The 19737-nt window shown below is 40.4% G+C and overlaps 1 protein-coding gene across 13 annotated transcripts in view; it reads left to right on the top strand.

Moving 5' to 3' along the window:
- syne2b (spectrin repeat containing, nuclear envelope 2b) overlaps positions 1–19737 on the top strand; it is a 155585-nt gene that overhangs the window by 81559 nt on the left and 54289 nt on the right. For 11 of the 13 annotated variants that reach the window (XM_085144137.1, XM_085144130.1, XM_085144132.1 and 8 more), the window contains 18 exons: positions 235–569; positions 1342–1486; positions 1576–1776; positions 1872–2131; positions 2854–3013; positions 6415–6570; positions 6728–6868; positions 7473–7649; positions 7876–8013; positions 8118–8303; positions 8402–8515; positions 8636–8788; positions 8876–9001; positions 9280–9387; positions 10999–11133; positions 11806–11883; positions 14006–14080; positions 17644–17832. In XM_085144137.1, the coding sequence (XP_085000263.1) occupies positions 235–569; positions 1342–1486; positions 1576–1776; positions 1872–2131; positions 2854–3013; positions 6415–6570; positions 6728–6868; positions 7473–7649; positions 7876–8013; positions 8118–8303; positions 8402–8515; positions 8636–8788; positions 8876–9001; positions 9280–9387; positions 10999–11133; positions 11806–11883; positions 14006–14080; positions 17644–17832 (2877 nt within the window). The remainder of the gene's footprint in view (positions 1–234; positions 570–1341; positions 1487–1575; positions 1777–1871; positions 2132–2853; positions 3014–6414; positions 6571–6727; positions 6869–7472; positions 7650–7875; positions 8014–8117; positions 8304–8401; positions 8516–8635; positions 8789–8875; positions 9002–9279; positions 9388–10998; positions 11134–11805; positions 11884–14005; positions 14081–17643; positions 17833–19737) is intronic. The other 2 variants (XM_085144131.1, XM_085144138.1) reach the window with 2 other exon arrangements.

Below are 19737 nucleotides of genomic sequence, written 5' to 3'. Positions count from 1 at the left end.
AGAGCAGTATGGAGCAAACACCCTTTCAGTCTTGTCATTTTGAATATAGTTTATACAAACAATGTGTTCTTTTTCACAGTTTTAAAGGTTATTCAATGTTCAGTTTGATAGAACAAACCACAAAAGCAAAATACAAAGCAAATGAATTACACAGATAGTTAAAAAAAAAAACTACACTATGGAGTGAACCTGCCAATCTGAAAAAATGTGTTGTTTGTTTTCCTATTGTTTTAGGAGAACATCACTCAGGCCAGGGAGTCACTGAGAAGCTACACCTGTTCTGTTAAACAGGCTGTACAGTTCCTGAGAGATATTGAGGTGTCTATGCTGCCACCTCAGGGCTCTGCTGGGGTCTGCGGTGACAGAGTCGAGGAGACCCAGCAGGCTTTGGCCTCACTCCAGCAGCAATTTCAAATTCATGTGGAACAGCTCCAAGACCAGAGTGCTCTGCATCCATACCTGTCCCCACTGAAGGTGGAGCAGCTCCAAGAGAGTATTCTGAGCCAACTCCTGGTGATGATGTCCACTCTCCAGGCAAAGGGCCATGTGAAGTTGGAGTGTCTCAACAGGTACTCAGCTCAGTCCTAAAAGTCAGATTTATCTTCCTGAAAAGCTTTTTTTGGTAGAAGTCTGTGATTGCACATGCAAAGATAAAACAAAGAAATAATGATAGCTATCTTTCTTCTTATTAGTTTTGCTAAAATAGCAAATACTTTTGGTTTCATCTGACCACGGCACTTTCTCCCAAGCCCTCTCTGATCATTTAGCTGTTCAGTGGCAAACTTAAGACAGACCTGTACGTGTGGCTTCTTGAGCAAGGGGACCTTGCAGGTGCCACAAGATTTCAGTCCATTACAGTGTAACGGGTTACCAATGGTGTTCTTGGTGACTGGTTCCATCTGCTTTCAGATCGTTAACAAGCTCCTTCCCTGTAGTTTTGAGCTTATCCACCCTCCTTCTCATGATCATCCTCATTTCACGAGACAAGATGTTGCATGGAGCTCCAGACTGAGGGACACTGATGATCATTTATATTTCTTCCATTTATGAATGATCACACCAACAGTTGTCAACTTCTTCCTGTTCACCCATTGAGCTAAACTGGTGCCCACAAGTAACAGTTATTTATCAAAAAAAAAAAAAACCTTCACTCGCTGCATTGGAATTTTTTTTTTCTTGTTTAGCTATTTAGCATTTTTCAAAGACCACTTTACTACATTTACTAAACAGACATTGCACAATAGAGACTACAAGACCTGCAAATGGCATTAAGCTGCAGAGCCTTTGTGAATGTGAGCCCTTATTTTAAATCTGACACTAAAAGATCAATTTGTCTTTCAGGTGTGCAGAGCAGCACAGAAATTACATCAAGTGCAAAGAAGAAATCATGCAGACTGTGAAGAGTACAGCGAACAGGCTCTTACAGCTCATCACTCAGAAGGTCACCTGTCTCACTGACTGCACTGACCAGGAGGCAAATCTTAGAGTGAGTATAAACCTCCTCTGCTTTTGTAGATAAAAGTTGAAAATTTCCACACAGAAACAGAATTCATTTTTACTGATACCCCTAATCAGGCACTTGCAGAGGAGATTGAGGCTCTCCTGAGACGTCTGGAAGAGCTGCAGGAGTGGTGTTCAGAGCAGAGCTGTCACGGCAGCAGGGAGACCACCATGACTTGTATCTGGAGATGGGTATTAAGACTACGTCACTGCACACAGGAGCTGACAACTCGTAGCAAACAGAGAATCAGAGAATGGAGCGATATCTCAGACGGCGTAAGTTTACATTGACATGTGTTTTGAGCATTTTTGAGCATGCTTAGCTAACCCTAATTATAAATGGCCAATTTTCGTTGGGTTCTTCCTCTCAGGTGGAGAAGGCCTCTGTGTTACTGCAGGGAGTGGAGGCAGAGCTTCCTGACGGCTCCAAGGTGAAGGCATCTACCGAGGAGCTTCAGGACGTGCTGCAGTCCTGGGAACAGTACCAGGACAGGCTGGACTGTGAACACAGAGCGCTGTCTGCACTGGAACTGCGCACTGCCAGGCTGCTGGGTGTCCCTGCCCACCTGGAGCAGGCTCCTCCTATTCCACTCTGTCAGCAGCTGCAAGCAATGCAGGGCCGATATGACAAGTGAGATATTGTTTGACGTGCAACTCATTATTCTGTTTGCAAGTTTTTACTCCCTTTATGTTTTGATGTACTCTAAATGAAACTACAGTCCAAGTTTGAAATTTGCAACTTCTACCAACATGCATAACTGTGCAGGTAATTACAATAATCTTTTGACTCCAGCAGCAAAATCAGATCCATTTAATCCTGGAACATTCACCATACAAAGGCTGAAAGACCTGACTTAAAGCTATCATTGTGGCTCTGGACAATGTGTGGTCTCGTGTATAATCCATCTGTAATAAAAGAAGAGCAGTGTGATGTTTCTAAAAAGGAGGACTTTCTCCGTCCTACAAGACACATATGTGTTTAGTGATGCAGTATGCTTGAGAAAGAAGAGGAGTTTTATAGTATTAAGAAGGCATTGATGCTTTTCCTGACAAACTTTCATTGCTCTCTTCTTTCATATGCATAAATGAGCCATGTTCATTATGATCTCTGTTCTTTAGGCACACGGAGACTAAGTTACCCATAAGTCCAGGTTAAGCAGTCAGCTTTAAGTAGGTTAGTCATAGAAGGCGATTGGTGTGTAAGGTCTTCCCAGCTTACACTTGGCATTAGGACCCATATGTTGTATTCAATAGTCATGTTGTATTCAGTCATTTTCTTATGGATGTTAGCTAAGCAGCCGTAAAGTTGCTTAGCTTCTGTTTAAAAGGCTGGATGTTTGTGTGTTTTCACAGTGTGAAGCGGAGAAGCAGGGAGGGTTTGCAGGCAGCTAGGCAGGAGCTGGAGGACAGAGAAAAGGTGCGAGAGGAGCTGCAGGGTATCCGGGTTTGGCTGAAGGTTGCTGCATCTCTTCTGACAGAGATGGAGCAGAGCAGCAGCACAAAGGAGCTACAGGTGAGACTCTTGTTATAGTTATTGTTTGGCAGAGTTACATCACACCTGCACAAGGTTTTCTGTTCCTTGAAGTTCCTTCTAAAACTTGCTTCACATTTCAATACATTAAATGTGATAACACGACTTGCCATTAATTTTTTCACAAGGGCGCACAAAATTCATTCATTTTCTGACAGAGTAGTTTTTGTGAATGGTCATGCCAGTCATTGAACCTTGTAAGGTTACATAGCCTAGATCCGTCTTAATTTTTGAATGATACCATAAGTTTTGCATGTCGATGACTAAAATCCACCATGAGTTGGAAATGCAGTTATATTCCTCCCCAAAAGAATTTTGGAGATGGGGAAAACATTCCCAACTGTGAATTAAACCTTTGTAGAGAAAAGAAAACACTAGTGAAATTTAAGTGTTTCTAATTAGGCAAGATTCACTGAAGGACCTCTGGGTATATCGAGGTCCCACTTTGTAATGCTCTAATCTTAAGACACATCAGTGTGCTCACAGTTTCTCGCTCCATCCCAGCCACTGGAGTGGAAATAATCAGCCTCTAATGAGACAGGACAGTTTCATCATCTGAAATGAAACACAATGATGCATTTGTACTCAGTGTAACATCATAGCTATTTTTATAATGATGCACTTGTCTTTGCTCTCAGTTAGAAAAGTTACACTCAGCAGCATGACAACAACTAAACACTGAAAGTGATGCTTATGCACCGCTCAAAGAAATTAAAAGATTAAAGGAACAATTTGAAAACATATAAAATCTCAATGGGGGAAAAAATCATGCTGGATATCTATACTGGACAAAGTGTCAGGAACTGAAGGATGTCACGTGATTTGATGAAAATAAAAATTATGAACCTACAGAGGGTTATATTCAAAGACACCCAAAATACAAAGTGAAAAAAATAATAGAGCAACCTGGCCGAGGTGCTTAGAGTAGATGTAATAGAAACAATAAGGGCCCCATCCTTCTGGCCGCAAGTAAAAAGCGTCTTACGAGAAGATGGCTTAAGCCTAAACCACCAACGATAGAAGACTGGATACATTCTGTACAAGAGATCTATACGATGGAAAAAGTGTCATTTTCTCTTAAACTTAAGAGGGATACCTTCTACGGAATATGGTCTAAATGGACAGACTATGTTAAGCATATGAGGTGTGATTTTGTATATGATGTTACAACCCTGAGTACTACGTAAACCTACCCGCCCTGCTGCCTCCTAACCCTAGTTTTTTTTTGTTTTTGTTTGTTTTTTGTTTTTTTTTTCTTCTTTTCTTTTCTCTTCTTTTTCTGTCTTCTTTATTTTTCAATTATAAGTTAAAATGTGACAGCAAAGAAAGTGTAAAAAGGCAAACTACTGTTATGTTCAACAGCTGTCCCAATAAAAGAGATAATAATATAAAAAAAGAAACAATAAGGGCCCCAATACAGAACCTTGTGGCACACCACAGCTAAGAGGACAGGATGAGCACTGGTATTTAGAAACAGCCACCAAAAGACTTGTTCAGAAAGATATGATGACAATCACTCCAAAGCAGATCTAGATACACCCACCCAATTGTTCAGCCGCTCAAGCAAAATGTGGTGGTGAACAACAAAGCAGTTGAAACTGATTAACGACCCCCTTCACTGCTTAAGTGAATAGATCAATATCCCAGAAGTTTAATTGACTTTTTTCTATGACAGCTGGTAGGAACTACTTTGCAGATATTATAAGGATGTTTACCACAGATTTGGTCAGAACTCTCCCAAAGCCTTACTGATGAATCCAGGAATTAGTCATCAGGGCTTTTCTACCTCTAACCTTAATGAATATAGAGGGAAGCAGCTTGTTGGTTGTGTAGTAAAAGTGTCACTAAATATTAAATCTTTCAATCTAACCGTTGGCTTGGCTTCAGGCCCAGAAGCTGTTTGGTGTCTATGAACCCACCAACCCACAGAATCACTCTGCTCTTTGTCCTGAAACCTGAGCAGAGGCCAACATCTCATCCACTCCAGCTTTCTATTCAAACACACACACACACACACATTTTCTGAAAGACCCCCTTTCCGTCATCCAACGGTCCCCCCCATCACTCCCTCCACCCTCATCCTGCTCTTGTACCAGACACCTTTTGTTCTGTCTTGTAAGTGGATCTTCCAGGTGGCCGTTGTAGCCAAGTCATTTCATGGGCACACACAAAGACACACACATTTGTCCTGCTGCACTTGTGAGGACACTCATTGTCATATGTTGACGTATTTTAGCTTTTAGCTAACCTCAGTGTAAAACTAACTCACTCTAAAATCAAATGCTAACTTTTCAAACATCCCTTTGTCAGAAGCAGGAATAAAAATATCCTCACTTTTCTAAAACATATAGAGTTCATTAAATATCTTTATTAAAAACAGAGACCATTAAAAAAAATTATAAATTTCCTCAAATATGAATTTTGCAAAATTACAGTTTTTGCAAATATGTCGTCTCTCTTTGTTAAAATCTCTAAATGTTCTACATTGACCTCATGTGTTTTAAATCTAGAATGACCTCAGATGGCTTCTTAATTAAAAAATGTTAATTATTCCATAAAACACTATTTGATCTTTACAAAGCTAGCTATACAGGACACACACACAATTCACACTCCTCATCTCCTGTTCTCTCATGCAAAGAAACTGTCTCTGCATACCCTCTCCTCCTCCCTTGCTTTGTTTAACACACACACACACACACACACAGAGAAGCTCAGTTTCCCATCGTGATATCAAGATGCGCCTCCCCGCATAGTAGACCATCGGACGCTTTCAGACCCAGGTAGTCTCCACTGTGTTATTTGTCACATTTTCACTTTTTTCTGATCTTTATATTGTTTTTATTGTGCAGTAGAATCATAGTGAGGTGAAATGAGTTCACTTTTAAGTATTGTGTAAATAAGGAGTGAGGCAGACTGTGTTTGACGGCAGCGCAGCAGGACACAGCGAGAGGACGGCTTGACAAGGAGCTAAAAGCTTACAAGAAGGACTTTCTTTAGTGAGACTTGAACATAAGACTGATATTTTGTGCCAAAATAAGATTTCTGCTCTGCATAAAATGAAACCCCCAAACTGTAGACATCTATGCAAAAGAAGTTGCTGATGTTGGTTAGAGAGTCAAGTGTCAGCATTTTTTAAAGCATCTGCTTACAAGTGTTATTTGATAGAGGAAACTCTCTTTGGCGCTAAGTACAATGACCCAAACAAAATAGTTTATGGTTATGATGAGTGATCAAGAAAATCCATCAATATTACTGTTGTTATGATTAGTTTTCTCTTCTAACACTCTTCAAAACACTTATTCTTTCTTGTTATTTTTTTATTTGTTAATATCTTTTGTAATCCCTTTTATTTAAAAGGCTGCCTATCTGTGTGGTTTCAGGCGCTCTACAGCCAGCTGTGTACCCAGAAGTCTTTGCTGCACCGTATCATGGAGAACCTGAAGATGAAATACTCAGATATGTACACTCTGGTCCCGGTTGAGATTGACAGCCAAATGCAGGACATCACTAAGTCTCTGCAGCAAGTAGAAGAAAAGGTGAAAAAGGCTTAATTTGGACATTTTAATGATGAGGAGTGTATTGATCCTTTAAGAGATCAATAATCTATTGATAAGCAGATGTTTGTAACAAAACAATAAATTCAACATCCATGTAGGTTTAGCTGATAATATTTGTTCCTGACTGTTCCATCAGGTGGGAGAGGCGATAGAGAGGAGCGGTCCTGTTCACAGGTTGGGCGCGAGGATGTCTGATGTCGAGGCCGGCCTGAGATCTGTTCAGAAGAGACTGGAACAGAGGAGCCCCACTGTGACTCAAGCAAAGATCACTCAGAAGGTGGGGAGTGATGAGGAAACAGGGTGTCTACAGCTTGTTGAGTAGAATACAATAAATCATTATTAAATCGATTGTAAGAGGGTGAGGGAAGCATAACAGGATGTCCAATATAACATTTGTCCTCTGCTGGCCAGAAGATCCGTGGTAAGTTTTACTGACCTCTTTGTACGGTTTGGGATGCGTCTTTGCTGCCTTCTGTGTGTGTGTGTGTTTGTGTGTGTCATGTTCTACATGTGTGATCACTTCACTGCTCTTTTGTTGAGAAAACACAAGCCGTTTGGGCTGAGTCTTGTTTTGTTTTCTTTTTTATGGTTTTTTTTTGCACAATCAGTCAGCGTACATCTATTTCTATTTTCAGTTTTCATGCTGCTTTCATCCTCCTACTCTGTTTTCAAATACACCAACAAATTCCACTTTCTTTTCGTAGCATTATGTGCGTCTTTTCATGTAAAATATAGATTGCAAAAACAGAAATGACTCTTTAGCGAGGACTTGCTTCACAAGTCAACTGTGAGTGAGGGAAACACTTTCTGAAGGGGGCTGGCTAATCAGCTTGTGTCTCAGTGAATAAATATTATAAATCTCCCCTTGTATGTGTGCTCAGCGTGCCTGGGACGAGCTGGATGCGTGGCACTCGCGTCTGGCAGCGCTGGAAGTGGACATGCAAGACATAGAGAAGCCAGAGGAGGTGCTGATCCTCACAGAAAGACTAGTGGAGGTTCAGCAGCTTCACTCCCAGCTGGCCAAACAGGCAGAGCAGAGGACCACCCTGATCAGCAAGGTGAGAAAAGCTTCCTAAAACTGTTAGCGGTCTAACTCCTCACTGCCCTGCTGTATGGTTTGTCTGCTTAGTGTCAAACACCAAAAATATAATGACTTTGAATCACCAAGCTCAGACTTTTAACCTAAATCTTCCACATTACTGTCTCTGTTATCATCTGTGATACTTTTGAAAAGTTTAAAAATGTCTAAGCTTTTCCCTATTTAAACGTTCTGTTTCTCTTTAGATTCAAACGTGGCTTCAGGAACATCAAGAGATGGTCAAAAGCTCCAAGAGCTGGATGTCCGAGGCTCAGTCGTGGCTTGCCGCTCCCTGCACCTACACCACAGCTAAATGTTTGAGCAGTCACGTTCACGCCCTGCAGGTCGGTACGCTCTGCTGTCTGCACAGCTCTTTCCACAGCACAAACCATTTTGTGGTGATTCATTTTTAACCAAAAAATGCTCTTTCTGTCTCTTGGGGATGCAGTTGGTCCTGGATGATTCAGTCCAGATCAGAAACACACTGCAGGGCTTCAGCTCGGTCCTGAAGGAAATGTCGCAGGTTTGCGATGTCACAGCTCTCCAGGAACAGCTGGTCGAAGCAGATCGCCAAGTGGCCGACGTTCAGGACAGCTTCACAGCTCCTCTGTCTCAGCTGGAGCATGCTGCCGCTGTGAGATTCGATTGGTTCCTTTGTTTTACTCTTCAGTGGATATTATCTAGACTGTACTCTCTACTGTCAGATTAGACTGATAATGTCTTAACCTCTAGGAGGTGGAGGCGATTGAGAGTGAAGTCAAGCGGATGGAGAATGATGTCGAAGAGATCAAGAACTTGCTATCTTCTCCAGAGAGTTTTCCCAGCCCCAGAGAGGACAGTTTAAAGGTTTGTTAGTTTCTTTGTTTTCGTTTGGATTAGCGTGACGTGATTGCCCAAATTATGCAAAAGGATAAATGTAAAAGTCATCGTTTTCTTATTTTTCTCAACCGTCTTCTATGTGTGCAGGCGGTTGAGCAGAAGATCCAGTCGATGAGGAGAACAGTAGCTGAGATCCAGAAGTGTAAGCCAGGCCTTTGTCTTCCTGAGAAGGCTGAAGAAACTCTGACTGTCTTTACTGTGGTGGACCAGCTCCAGACTCTGCTGCTGGAACTGGAGAAGGTCAGTTAGCTAATGCATCAGTCAGCTGCTCAGATATTTTATCTACAAGAAGATTGGTGCGAACTTTCTGCTTCACTCTGTTTGTAGAAGGTTCCTGCGTTATTTATCCAGCAGCCTCCAACTCCCACACAAGCCAAAGCTCAGTCGGCCCGACAGACGACCACTAAACTCAAAACATCTGCATCTGAAAAAGCTCCATCTGAGGAGGCTGAGGTGAGCTTGGTCTATAAATAACATAAATAAGTAAATAAAATAAAAAAAAATCATGAAACATCACTGTTACATGAATTATAATATGTATAAAACTAGAAAAAATAAAAGTGAATGTCATTTAAGTTCTTTATTATAATGCAACTTATTTTACAATGGCAGCGACAGTAGTTGGAGGATAAAGTTCAGTTATATTGTGTCAGTCATTATGTGATATTCCAAACACTTCATATGTGGAACATCATTTAACCGAACGTGCACGGTGTGCTTTCTCTCAAAAGGAAGAGCAGGGTCAGATCAGAATTGCTCGTGTTGAGGAGGATGTACTGCGGAGGTCTGGAGCTACACTGCTCACTGTAAGGCAGGCCCCAACACCTGATATTACCCAGGTAAGAATACCACGGACAGAGAAAAAAAGAAGCTTATAATCACACAGTTAATTCATTAAGTTCATTGAAAAAGCTCTTTTTTATGTCACATACCAGCATACAAGAACACCTGCAAAAAATAAAAGAAGCAAAGAAATTGAACAGATTGGCCTTTTGGGGCGTGTCAGGACAAAGTGTGCAATACCCGCATGCGTAGTTCCCACATGTGTTATTAACAAATTGGTAAAAAATTAAAAAAAAATCCCCAAAGTGTCATTTGACTTCCTGTGCATGCTTAATATTACTAATGTTTACCAAGAAATGTTTTTGTTTGTTTGTTTGTTTGTTTGTTTTGTGTGCATGTGTGCGTGTATGTGTGTGTGAGTGTTCAAGACATTTCAAGTTCTCAGACCAGGACAATTGTGCACTCATTAACAGAAAGATATTTTAATTACTGACAAGATTAGTTTGAACTTAGAGAAAATAATTTGAATAAATGATAAAAAATAAATAAATAAATAAATAAATATTGAAGGCTGGCAAGATATGTAAAATACTTCAAGTAAATATGTTGCTTAAATTATCTGCATTGTAACCTGCTCAAAATTTTTTTATTTCAACTAAAGGTGCCCCGGTAGGGTTAAAGGAAAACACACGAGAAACTAGAAAAACCAAGGAACCGGGAAATGAGTTACGCAGGAACGCCGTAATCGGTACTGTGGGAAGCTGCAACACAAAGAGGAAGAGAGTTACTGGGGAGTGGGGAAGTAGCAGCATACATGGGGGAGAGTATGAGTCTTACAGTCAAAGTGGGGCCGTGGGAGCCGGAGGGAGGGGTCAGGGTCCGTGGGGGAGCACCAGGAAAGTAGAGGCGATCGGTACCGGAGGCGATCCAAACTCCAGACGGGCAGGTGGCTCAAAAACACGCCGTGCTGTTACCTGAGCGCAAAGAAAAAGATTAGCGTTTGTTCAGGTAAATGAGGGTTTTCACAACCGCCTTCCCGTGGGTGTACGTTACCGCTGTGAGACGACTAACGGACTGGCGTGGAGCAGCTGGCTGGGCTGGATCAAATAGTCCACCTGATAATCGCCTGAGATGGGATGCAGGTGTGGAGTTAACAGCCACACCCGTGGGCTTGGGCATCCCATCAGCTCCTCGGACACCGGGCCGCGGACCATGACAACACCAATGTTGTCAGGCATACATACAAGCATCCAAAGGCCATGAAAAAACTACTGAGTAGCTGTTTGAGTTGCTACAAAGCATTTGACTGGCCTGACACAAATTTTTTTACTTTGATTTTCAGGGCGTGTTTGAATTGAGCCAGCTGTAGGCTGATCCTTTCCAGTTCAATTTTTTTGAGCAGTGTATTTACTAGAAGCTTCAAGTAGATATAACCTTATGAGTCATATCAATTTAAGGATTTACAGGGAAGCACAAGATCTATTTTGCACATCTAAGAAGTCTTCTACTGTTGTATAACTTGTTAGTGGCCATTAAAAACAAAATGTTAATTTTACTTAATATCAAAGAAAATATTGGAAACATTAAAAACTCAAAACTGGCCAGGCTAGATTTTTAACCCCCACTTGTGTCACTCTACACATACTGTAAGCGTGTTTCCGTGTCAGCAGCGGAAGCATCAAGGCGTGCTCCAGGCTGAAGAAGCCACAGACAAAAAAAGCAGTGAGGAACAGAGAGTGGAAGAAGGTGGAGGAGGGTTTTATTGGTGGCTCTGGGATGTTTTCCTGGGCTCTTCACCAGAGGTAAAGATGAGTGAGAGCTGCTGTGGAAAATCAATAAATCTCTGTTCTCCCTCTGTCCTTCACTCGTTTTCAACAGTTCTTTTCCTGGTGGAGTTCTTTGTGGCCCGAGGTCACCCGCTTAGGTGTAGGTGGGCGGGATCTGCTATAATAAATTCCATCGCAAGTTGTGGAACAAATTATAGGAAAAGTTTGACATTTTTAAAACTGAAAGCACACCTGAGACCCAATGACTGATCATGACATCACGATTCCCACCAATCCAGTCAAATGACATCATTTGTAACAGCTGTATGAATAGTCGCTGCCATTCTTTGAGCTGGGTCACTCTGATCTCCACCGCTGGCACTGTCCCCTCACCCTCCTTATCCCTACTACCATCTCCCTACTCATGATATTAAATTCCTTCCTGATCATTAATACATCTCTGCTATTGCTGCAGATTTGAGTTATCTCTTTTCCTTCTTCCACCCTACTGCACACTGGATTTAGTTGATCCATATGACAGTATCACACAGTCATTTGTCACGCATATGTATGTATTACAGATGGATACTGTGTTACCTTAGATGAATGAATTCATTTTACTCAAAAATGTTTTTTATTTTCAGCAGCTTAACATTTTGGTCTGCTTGGTTATATAGAAGGCTATAACATTTGTCATTGTGGTGTCAGGAACCTGTGGTTGTTGCCTCAGAAGAGACCGAAGCTGCCACTGGACAAAGCACTGAACAGCCTACAGAAGACACAAAGGTAAATAAACGTTCATCAGTGAGAAGCCACTGAGTGATGAATTAGTAATGAATTTAATAAGTATTTCATGGATACATCTTAAGAGCCCAAAAAAGAAGGCATCATCACATGGGCCAAGATATGAAAACATGTGTGGGTCAGTACCACCAGGGGTTTTAGGTGAAATCACTGTGAGGCCTTGCCCCTATTGTGTGATGTATTGAGGTCACCTTAAGTAAGGTGTGAGTGGAGGTTGAGGATTGGGGGTTCAGGCGCCTAGGAAACCTGTAGTGGTAATGACCCATGTCTTTTTTCACTTGTTATGTGGTGATAACTCCCACCAGGGGTTAAATTGACCCCGTGCACGAGAAAATGCTAACTTCCTGGTTTGAGACAGGATGTGGGGTTGTACATTTCCGGTAGCTTTACTTTGCGGTCAATCGCTACTGCGAAGATATACTCCAAAATCATGTCCAAAACTCGAAAACGGAAAGAAGTTAAGTTACAAAGAGCAGGAGGTGGGAACACTCACCACTGTTGTGTCATAAAAAATCTAATGATCAATTTTGACGTTTAAAGAGTTTAGATCGATCAGTTGTTTACATCACTCAACACAAGCAGAACTGCATCACTGCAGCAGAAGACACATCGTCCACATTCAGAAGCACATGGCAAATGTTCAGCATTCAAACTACAGGTGAAGAATAGTCAAACCAGATGTTTCCCCGTTATGTCGAGATCAGCTAGTCAAGTACACACCTACACAGCATGTCAACAAACCGTGAAAAAAGCCACACAAAAAATGAATGATTGCTGGTAAGGGTTTCTATACATTAGTATTTACGAAGAGTATGTAGTGACTTACCTTAAAAATGACAGCGGTCCCTCGCTATAACGCGGTTCACCTTTCACCTCGCTGTTTCACGGATTTTTTAGTGCAAGTTTGCATGCTTTTTTACGTCCTGCGTCCTGATCGCTGCAGACGATCTCCTCCGTGACGTCTCTCCTGTACAGTACAGAATCGCTGCATCGATCGCTAGCAGTGTGACTCTGAAGTGCAGTACTGTATGTCCACGATGTCCACGAAACGTTTTGCACCGTCAAAAAAATAAAATTGGCTTCTTGATTTCACCTATCACTGGTTATTTTTAGAACATACACCCGCGATAAATGAGGGACAGCTGAGAAATATAACATTTGAATCCCTTTTCTCTTTTGCTCTGAGGCGCGGGGAAAAAATATCGACAAGTCGATGAACATCATTTACAGATATATTGGGTAAATGCCCGAGACATCTACAGAAATGTAAATCGCCGCTTGATTCATTCATTTGCTTAACTTGTTTTGGACCGTAAACCAGGCGCGAATAGGACACCGGAAACAAAGCTCCCCACAGGAGTTTCCGCACCGGAAGTAGCATATGCTAACGTGCACATAGTCAATACCTGGCATCCACCTTATGGTTTTAGAACTGAGGAAGCTTCTTGGATGAGAAGTCCTTCTTTTTCAAGCTCTTGAGACTGCCGTGACCTTTATAACTGAGAACCTACACGGACGTATTCTTGGGCAAATGCAATGCTGTTCAATCAAATATGGTAGAGAATGAAAATAATAAAAATCAAGAATATCTTAAGCCATCATGTAAGTTATTAAAAGATTTTTATTTTGGACTGCTAAACCGTTTTGGTCATTGTTTGAATAAGTGGGCACAAATATTACAGCGTAACAACATTTTTTTCTAGTTTTAGTTTTAACATTTTTTTAAAACTTGTAATGAATTTATGACTAAATGTGCAAAAAATATATATTATACATAAGCCTTTATGTATATAATATATACATTTGTGAGTATATGTATATAAAACAAAGACGGCATTACATTGTTTTATCGATTTTATTGATTTGAGGTTTTATTGGCAAAAAGGATTGAAAATAAATCTCATTGCATTTCTTTTTCATAATACAATGGGTTGTACTAGATAACATAACATCGAAAATCCTCTAACATTATGTAACATAGTTCCTTAACAGAGTGTATGAGTAACCGTGTGATACCTTATCTGGTGACATGGTAGAACTAAATGGTCAATGTATTTAACTGACTGACCTGAGTGAGCTTCTAACCCTGATCATATTTCTTCAGGATGTTGAGGGCACCACTGACACCACAGAAACAAGTTCATCTGAAGTCACAACTCAGTCACTGCCCGAGAGTATGGTAAACACATCGCCGACCGTAAAAGTCTCCAAATCCAGCTCTGGGTCACAGCAGAAATGTGTAGTCTCCTAGATCTAGAACTTGTAGAACTGCATCTCTTTTTTCTCATCAATCTAAGTCTAGAACCATTTCTGTGCAAAATCTCCAAGCACACCTCAAAGCGAGCCTAGAGGCCACTGTTTAAAGACTTATAGACCTTTCATGTCTTTGCTGGCAATAACGTCTACGCAGCATCGTAAATCTGTCACCTTTTTCTGGATCTATTTGAAAACAGTTCTAGAATCAAGATTTCTATTCTTTCTCTATAGTCCCCTAGATTGATTCCTCCAACCTTTTCTATTCTAGCCTCTAATTCTGAGCCACTATATGTTGGATTGACCTCCCACATTACTCCAGACCAGAGGCTTTACTGCCTTCTGTTCCAGTCATATTGGGAGTCATTTCTTTTTTTGAGCTAGCGGTAGCGTCTCACTTTTCTCAAAATAGTGGTTTTGTAAAGCCTTTGTAGAACCAAACAACTCCTTTTCAAGAAACAACTCTAGAACACCTACTTATCATTGAAATCATTTAGAGTACCCCTCTCCTCTAGAATGTTGTAGAACGAGTCCTGTTTGTTCCTGTTTTTCTTTGACAGCAAAACCTAGAGCTCCTGTCTTCTTGTAGAACTAAACCAAGAACACTTTTTCTTCTAGAGCCAGTTCTAGAGCTCCTGATGTTAGGTTTCTTTTAGACATGTCTCACAGTGCATTTACATGGCAGATGATTGCTTAATATTGTTTACATTTGAATCCTTTATTATGTCTTACTGCATGGCAAAAACTAAAGTGCAGGAAAGAACCAAAGCAGACGTTTGCCAAATAAGTACTTTTCAAGTTTATTTTTGAGTTTAGACGAAGGATTACTGAGCTTGCAGAGAAATCTGCTTATTCTTTGACAAGTCAACACCACTGACACGTGGTTCAGGATGACACAGCACTACATCTGCTACAAATGAGAAGTGGTTGCTGATGGTTACCGTTTTACCCCCCAAGAAAACTGAAAGTAGGCGGATGGTGTTTTGTATGTGTGGTGGATGTTTTTAACAGTCTGTATTAAGCCTTTGCCTTAGCATGGACCTTTATTCTGATGGGTTAGTTTTATTAAAACAGAAACAAAGTGTATTAATAGACACATTCTGTGAGCCATGTTTTATAATGTATCTTATAGGGAATGGTGATTTAAAATGTTCAAACGTTTTGATTGTTGACCTTTTCATTTACCATCTGGGCTGATTTACCAGCAAATGCAGAGCATATGTGATAAAATAAATATTTCTTTAGTTGCTTCTGTGCATCTGCCATTTGTATTTCCATAAGCTCATAAAGTGGGGCGTGTTGTTTACAGATGTGATTGACTCGATCACTGCCTTGCAGCAGGACAGTGTGGATAATGATTCCTGCTTTGTCATGAATAAATAATCTAATAAATATTATCACTCTTTAAAATACACCTTTTATACTTAAGACCTTAATTATCTTGTGAAGATGACTGTTGGCCATGAAAATGCACTGGTTTATCATGAATGCTGAATCACTGGCTGCTGTGCACAGATGGAAACTTTGTAAATCCCACTGCAATGCTTACTTTTTATTCAGAAGTAAGCATTTAATAAATAGTCCTGAAACAATCTATACATTACAGCAGTGTGTTTACAATTAGGGAAATCTGTTTTTTTTAAAGAAAGAAAAATCTACAATTTTTGGAGATACAAGGTTTTCATCTGAAAGCAGCAGACATCTTACATTACCTGGCATGTGCTGTACTACATTGTTTTCCTCATGTTTTCCCCATTCTGTCTGCATATCATTAAAAGAAAGAGAAAAAAGAGCACAAATACAAATAAACCCACAATAGTGATCCACTCCTCTGTCTCTCTTTTTCTGTGTCAGGAGCTCATGAAGGGACAGAGGGGGTTTGCATGAAGGGGGCGGGGGGCAGACACCCATAGGGGCTGAAGGCATATACAGTACATAAAGCACTCAGAACACTTTCCAAAAATACATTCACAAGACAAGAGAGCTAGTGTTTAGCGATTGAGTAATCTAAAGAGGAAGACAGTGATACTTGATTAATGGAGGCATGAATGAAGTCCAGTTCTGTAACATTAACATCTGGAAAGACTCTGATAAAACCCTCTTGACACAGAGGCAACACTGACCAAAATAAGTGAAGGATCAGCACCTCTACCTTCACATTTACGATTTCAGGACCGAGCTGAAATCGATACATTTTTAAATTGGCATCAAGTTGAAGCACACCAAAAGCACTGTCCTCCTGCTAACATCCCAACCATACAGGGGTGGATGAGGTGGTGGTTGCAGACAAACACACTGGACTGAGAAACTTATCTACAACTCACTGATTTCATATCTTAACCTGTGATGCAACATTGCAGCTTGATGTGAAGTTTTCTCAGTTTACTCACATTGCTGTATGTGTTTCCTCTGCATTTATCATGAATGCACCCTAATGCACTTCTCACTTACATTTTTGAACTCACATACATGCAGAATATTTGAAAGTTGTGTTCCAAACATCCCTTTTTTGTTGCAAGAAAGTGAATTTTTATGCACACAGTATACTAACGTTTTGCTAACTAAATTAAGGTGTTCATTTCATTCACAAAAGCAAAGTCAGGAAGTATTTTAAAATTATGATCTATTGTTTCAAATTAATAAATGATAGAGCTGAGGGGAGCAACTTGTTTTATAATTGTGAAATGGGTGTAATGAGTTCAGATTTATAATCTATGTAAGGGATGCTTTTACAGAGGATATTTTCCACACCACCTCCTGACATCAAAGGCTGATGAATAATGAACAGTGTGAGTAATTTTGACATTCCTCCTGTTAAGGCTGCATAGGTTCTTCTGCAGTTCCTTCACGACTGTGTGCACAGAGATCAGTCATGAAAGGAAATCAATCAATTATTTTACACAAGTTTCAACGTATACAGTGAAAAGTGAGAATAATTCACTGTAAAAGTGAAGCAAGGATTACAAATGTAGTAAAAACAGTGAAAAGGACATCAGAATGTATAAAAGCATTCAAGCACCAATCAGCTGTTTCCTAGCTCCAAACTTCCCTGACAGGTTCTGGAGGAAGTGGGAGGGTGTTTGGATCCTGTGTTTAAGGCTTACTCAGCTTACCTGGCCCTATGTCCTCAGTCAGCTCCACCCCTGTCGCCTGAGGGCTCTTTTCTTTCTGTGCCTCTGTCATTCTGTCCCTGCGGCCCTGCCACAGGTCCAGGAAGTGGTTTCAGGTGGGTGGAGCTCAGAGAGAGAAAGAAAGAGGAGTGAAACAGAGCGAGGGAAAGAGAGATAACCAGTGCGGGGGGTAAGTTACTGGGAGTGGTAGAGTGAGAACAAAGAAACAGGTTAGAAATATTTGTTTATATCAGTATTCGAGCTACAAACTTCAGGAACCGGTCAGCTTTTACTCTTCACTTTCCTCATCTTCCTCCCTCTCTACCCTGAAACTCTGGAGCAGAGAGGCTTAGCTGGGTGTGTTGTGCTTGTCTGTCAGGAATCAGACCAGCAGGTTGGATCCCAGTCTGGACCTCGCCTCTTTGAAGGTGTCCTCCATGTGTGCCTGGAGAGGCTCAGCCAGCTGGAGCTGTGGCTGCACAAATCCCAGAGGAGTCTTCACGCTGCCGGCGTTGCCGGTGTAGCAACCATGCAAGACAGCGTGGAACAGCAACTGCTTACCTGTCAGGTAAGCTCCGCCCACCAGGGGGACCAGCCCCCTCCCAGAATTTACAAGAGACAAATGTTACCTCAGTTGTCTCTGTGCTGACTGTGTTGGCACACTTTACAAGCCCACGTTACATTCATGCAGTCGTTTTTCAATATGATGAATACAGTTATTTAATATTGTTTTTATTCAGGTTGTGTCAAAATTTGTTAAAATGTACTTATTTAACTTTTTTAAAGCTTTTTTTAAGGACTGCAAAATAATCTGAGGAAGTCTACTAATGGACTCCACATAAACAACAAATAGATATTATTGACAAAAAGCTGTTGCATGGACATCTGAAAAACTTTAACCTCAAGTTATCTAGCTATCCTTTGCCCTTACAATCACCAAATCAATGGATTCTCATTTAAAAAAAGCTAAACTACATCACATCTGGTAACTGCCATCAGGAATAAAAGCCTGCTTTGAAGCTATTATCACTTTGTTAATCAAAGTTTTAATATTGTTTGACATAAATCAACAGAATAATTAATGCTATGCAACAAGACCTATAACAAGACAGACTTTTCTTCTGACATTGTGATGATTCACAAAGAGATGCAAGGAGGAAATTAAAGTTCCAAAATGTTGATACACTGTGTCAAATGTTAATAACACCGAATTATCATAAACCCACATTTTATTTACAATAGAGCATGGAAAACATATCATGTGTTCAAACTGTTCAATTATTTTAACATTTCATGAAAAATGTTGGAGATTGACAGCAGCAGCATGTCTCAGAATATCAGCAAAGCACAAGGCCACAAATCCATAATGGATGCCCATAATCTTTGAGCCCAGAGGCAGAACTTCATTAAAAGATATGATATGATTTTGTCACTGAAATCACTGCATGTGCTCAGGAACACTTCATCATTGTCTCTGAACACAGCAAGACATGCCTTCTGCAAAATGCAAAGCTCTATCATGCAATGAAGAAGCCATATGTGAACATGACCCAGAAAAGCTGGCGTCTTCTCAGGGCCAAAGTGCATTTTAAATAGACATCGCAAAAGTAGAAAAGTGTTCTGTCATCAAACACACTGAAATTTGACATTTTGGTTTATAAGAAATGCAAATCAAAGCATCATTTTTGTTTTTTATCTACATTTTACACAGCATTCCAACATTTTGGAATTTGGTTTGTAATAAATGCTACTGCTGAATGGAACTAGGAGGTGTTAGAGAACACACAGCATTTCAATTTTTGATGATTTCTTTTGCTTTTCTTTTTTATCATAGCAATTTATTGCCCATATTTTGTTTCACATTGCGATATTTGAATATACAGAAAAGTGAAATGGAGTTTGCACTGACAACACAGCCCAGTAAGTAATGCAGTAGATGTGTGTTACTTCTTCTTCAGAGAAGGGGTTAAGGAGAGCATTTTATGACACACAAACTGCCCTTCATGGGTGCTTCTATTTGCCGTGTATTATTCTTCCCCCCTTGTGCTCATATCAAAGCTATTTCAGATGAGTCTGGTTGAGCAGAGTTCATTAACTGTTACCTACTTAGGTTTCTGTAATCTCTGTAGTTGGGTTCATGTTTTCTTGTTCAGCACAGATTGTCAATTCAAACCTCAACAAAGTAAGGCCTAACCTTACTGTTACTGACAGTCATTAAATCCCTTAAAAACATGGCCTCTTTGGAATAGTTGCAAAGATCTTACTCTTCTTAAACTTTTTGATGCAGATGTCTGATTGGATATGACTGTCGCTCTCACTGTTAAATGCGATTGTGGCTATAAACACATGGCATATAACAATTTCATAAGTGCAGAGTTCATAGTGGTGCCTCGATGTGCCAGCTACTGTATTTTGTATATAAACATATTATATAGGAGTAGGTAATGACTAACAGGTATTGTAAATCACATTT

The sequence above is a fragment of the Neolamprologus multifasciatus genome, chromosome 19 (genome assembly GCF_963576455.1).
Source record: "Neolamprologus multifasciatus chromosome 19, fNeoMul1.2, whole genome shotgun sequence".
Lineage (NCBI taxonomy): Eukaryota > Metazoa > Chordata > Actinopteri > Cichliformes > Cichlidae > Neolamprologus > Neolamprologus multifasciatus.
This window is presented reverse-complemented; position numbering and strand designations above follow the sequence as displayed.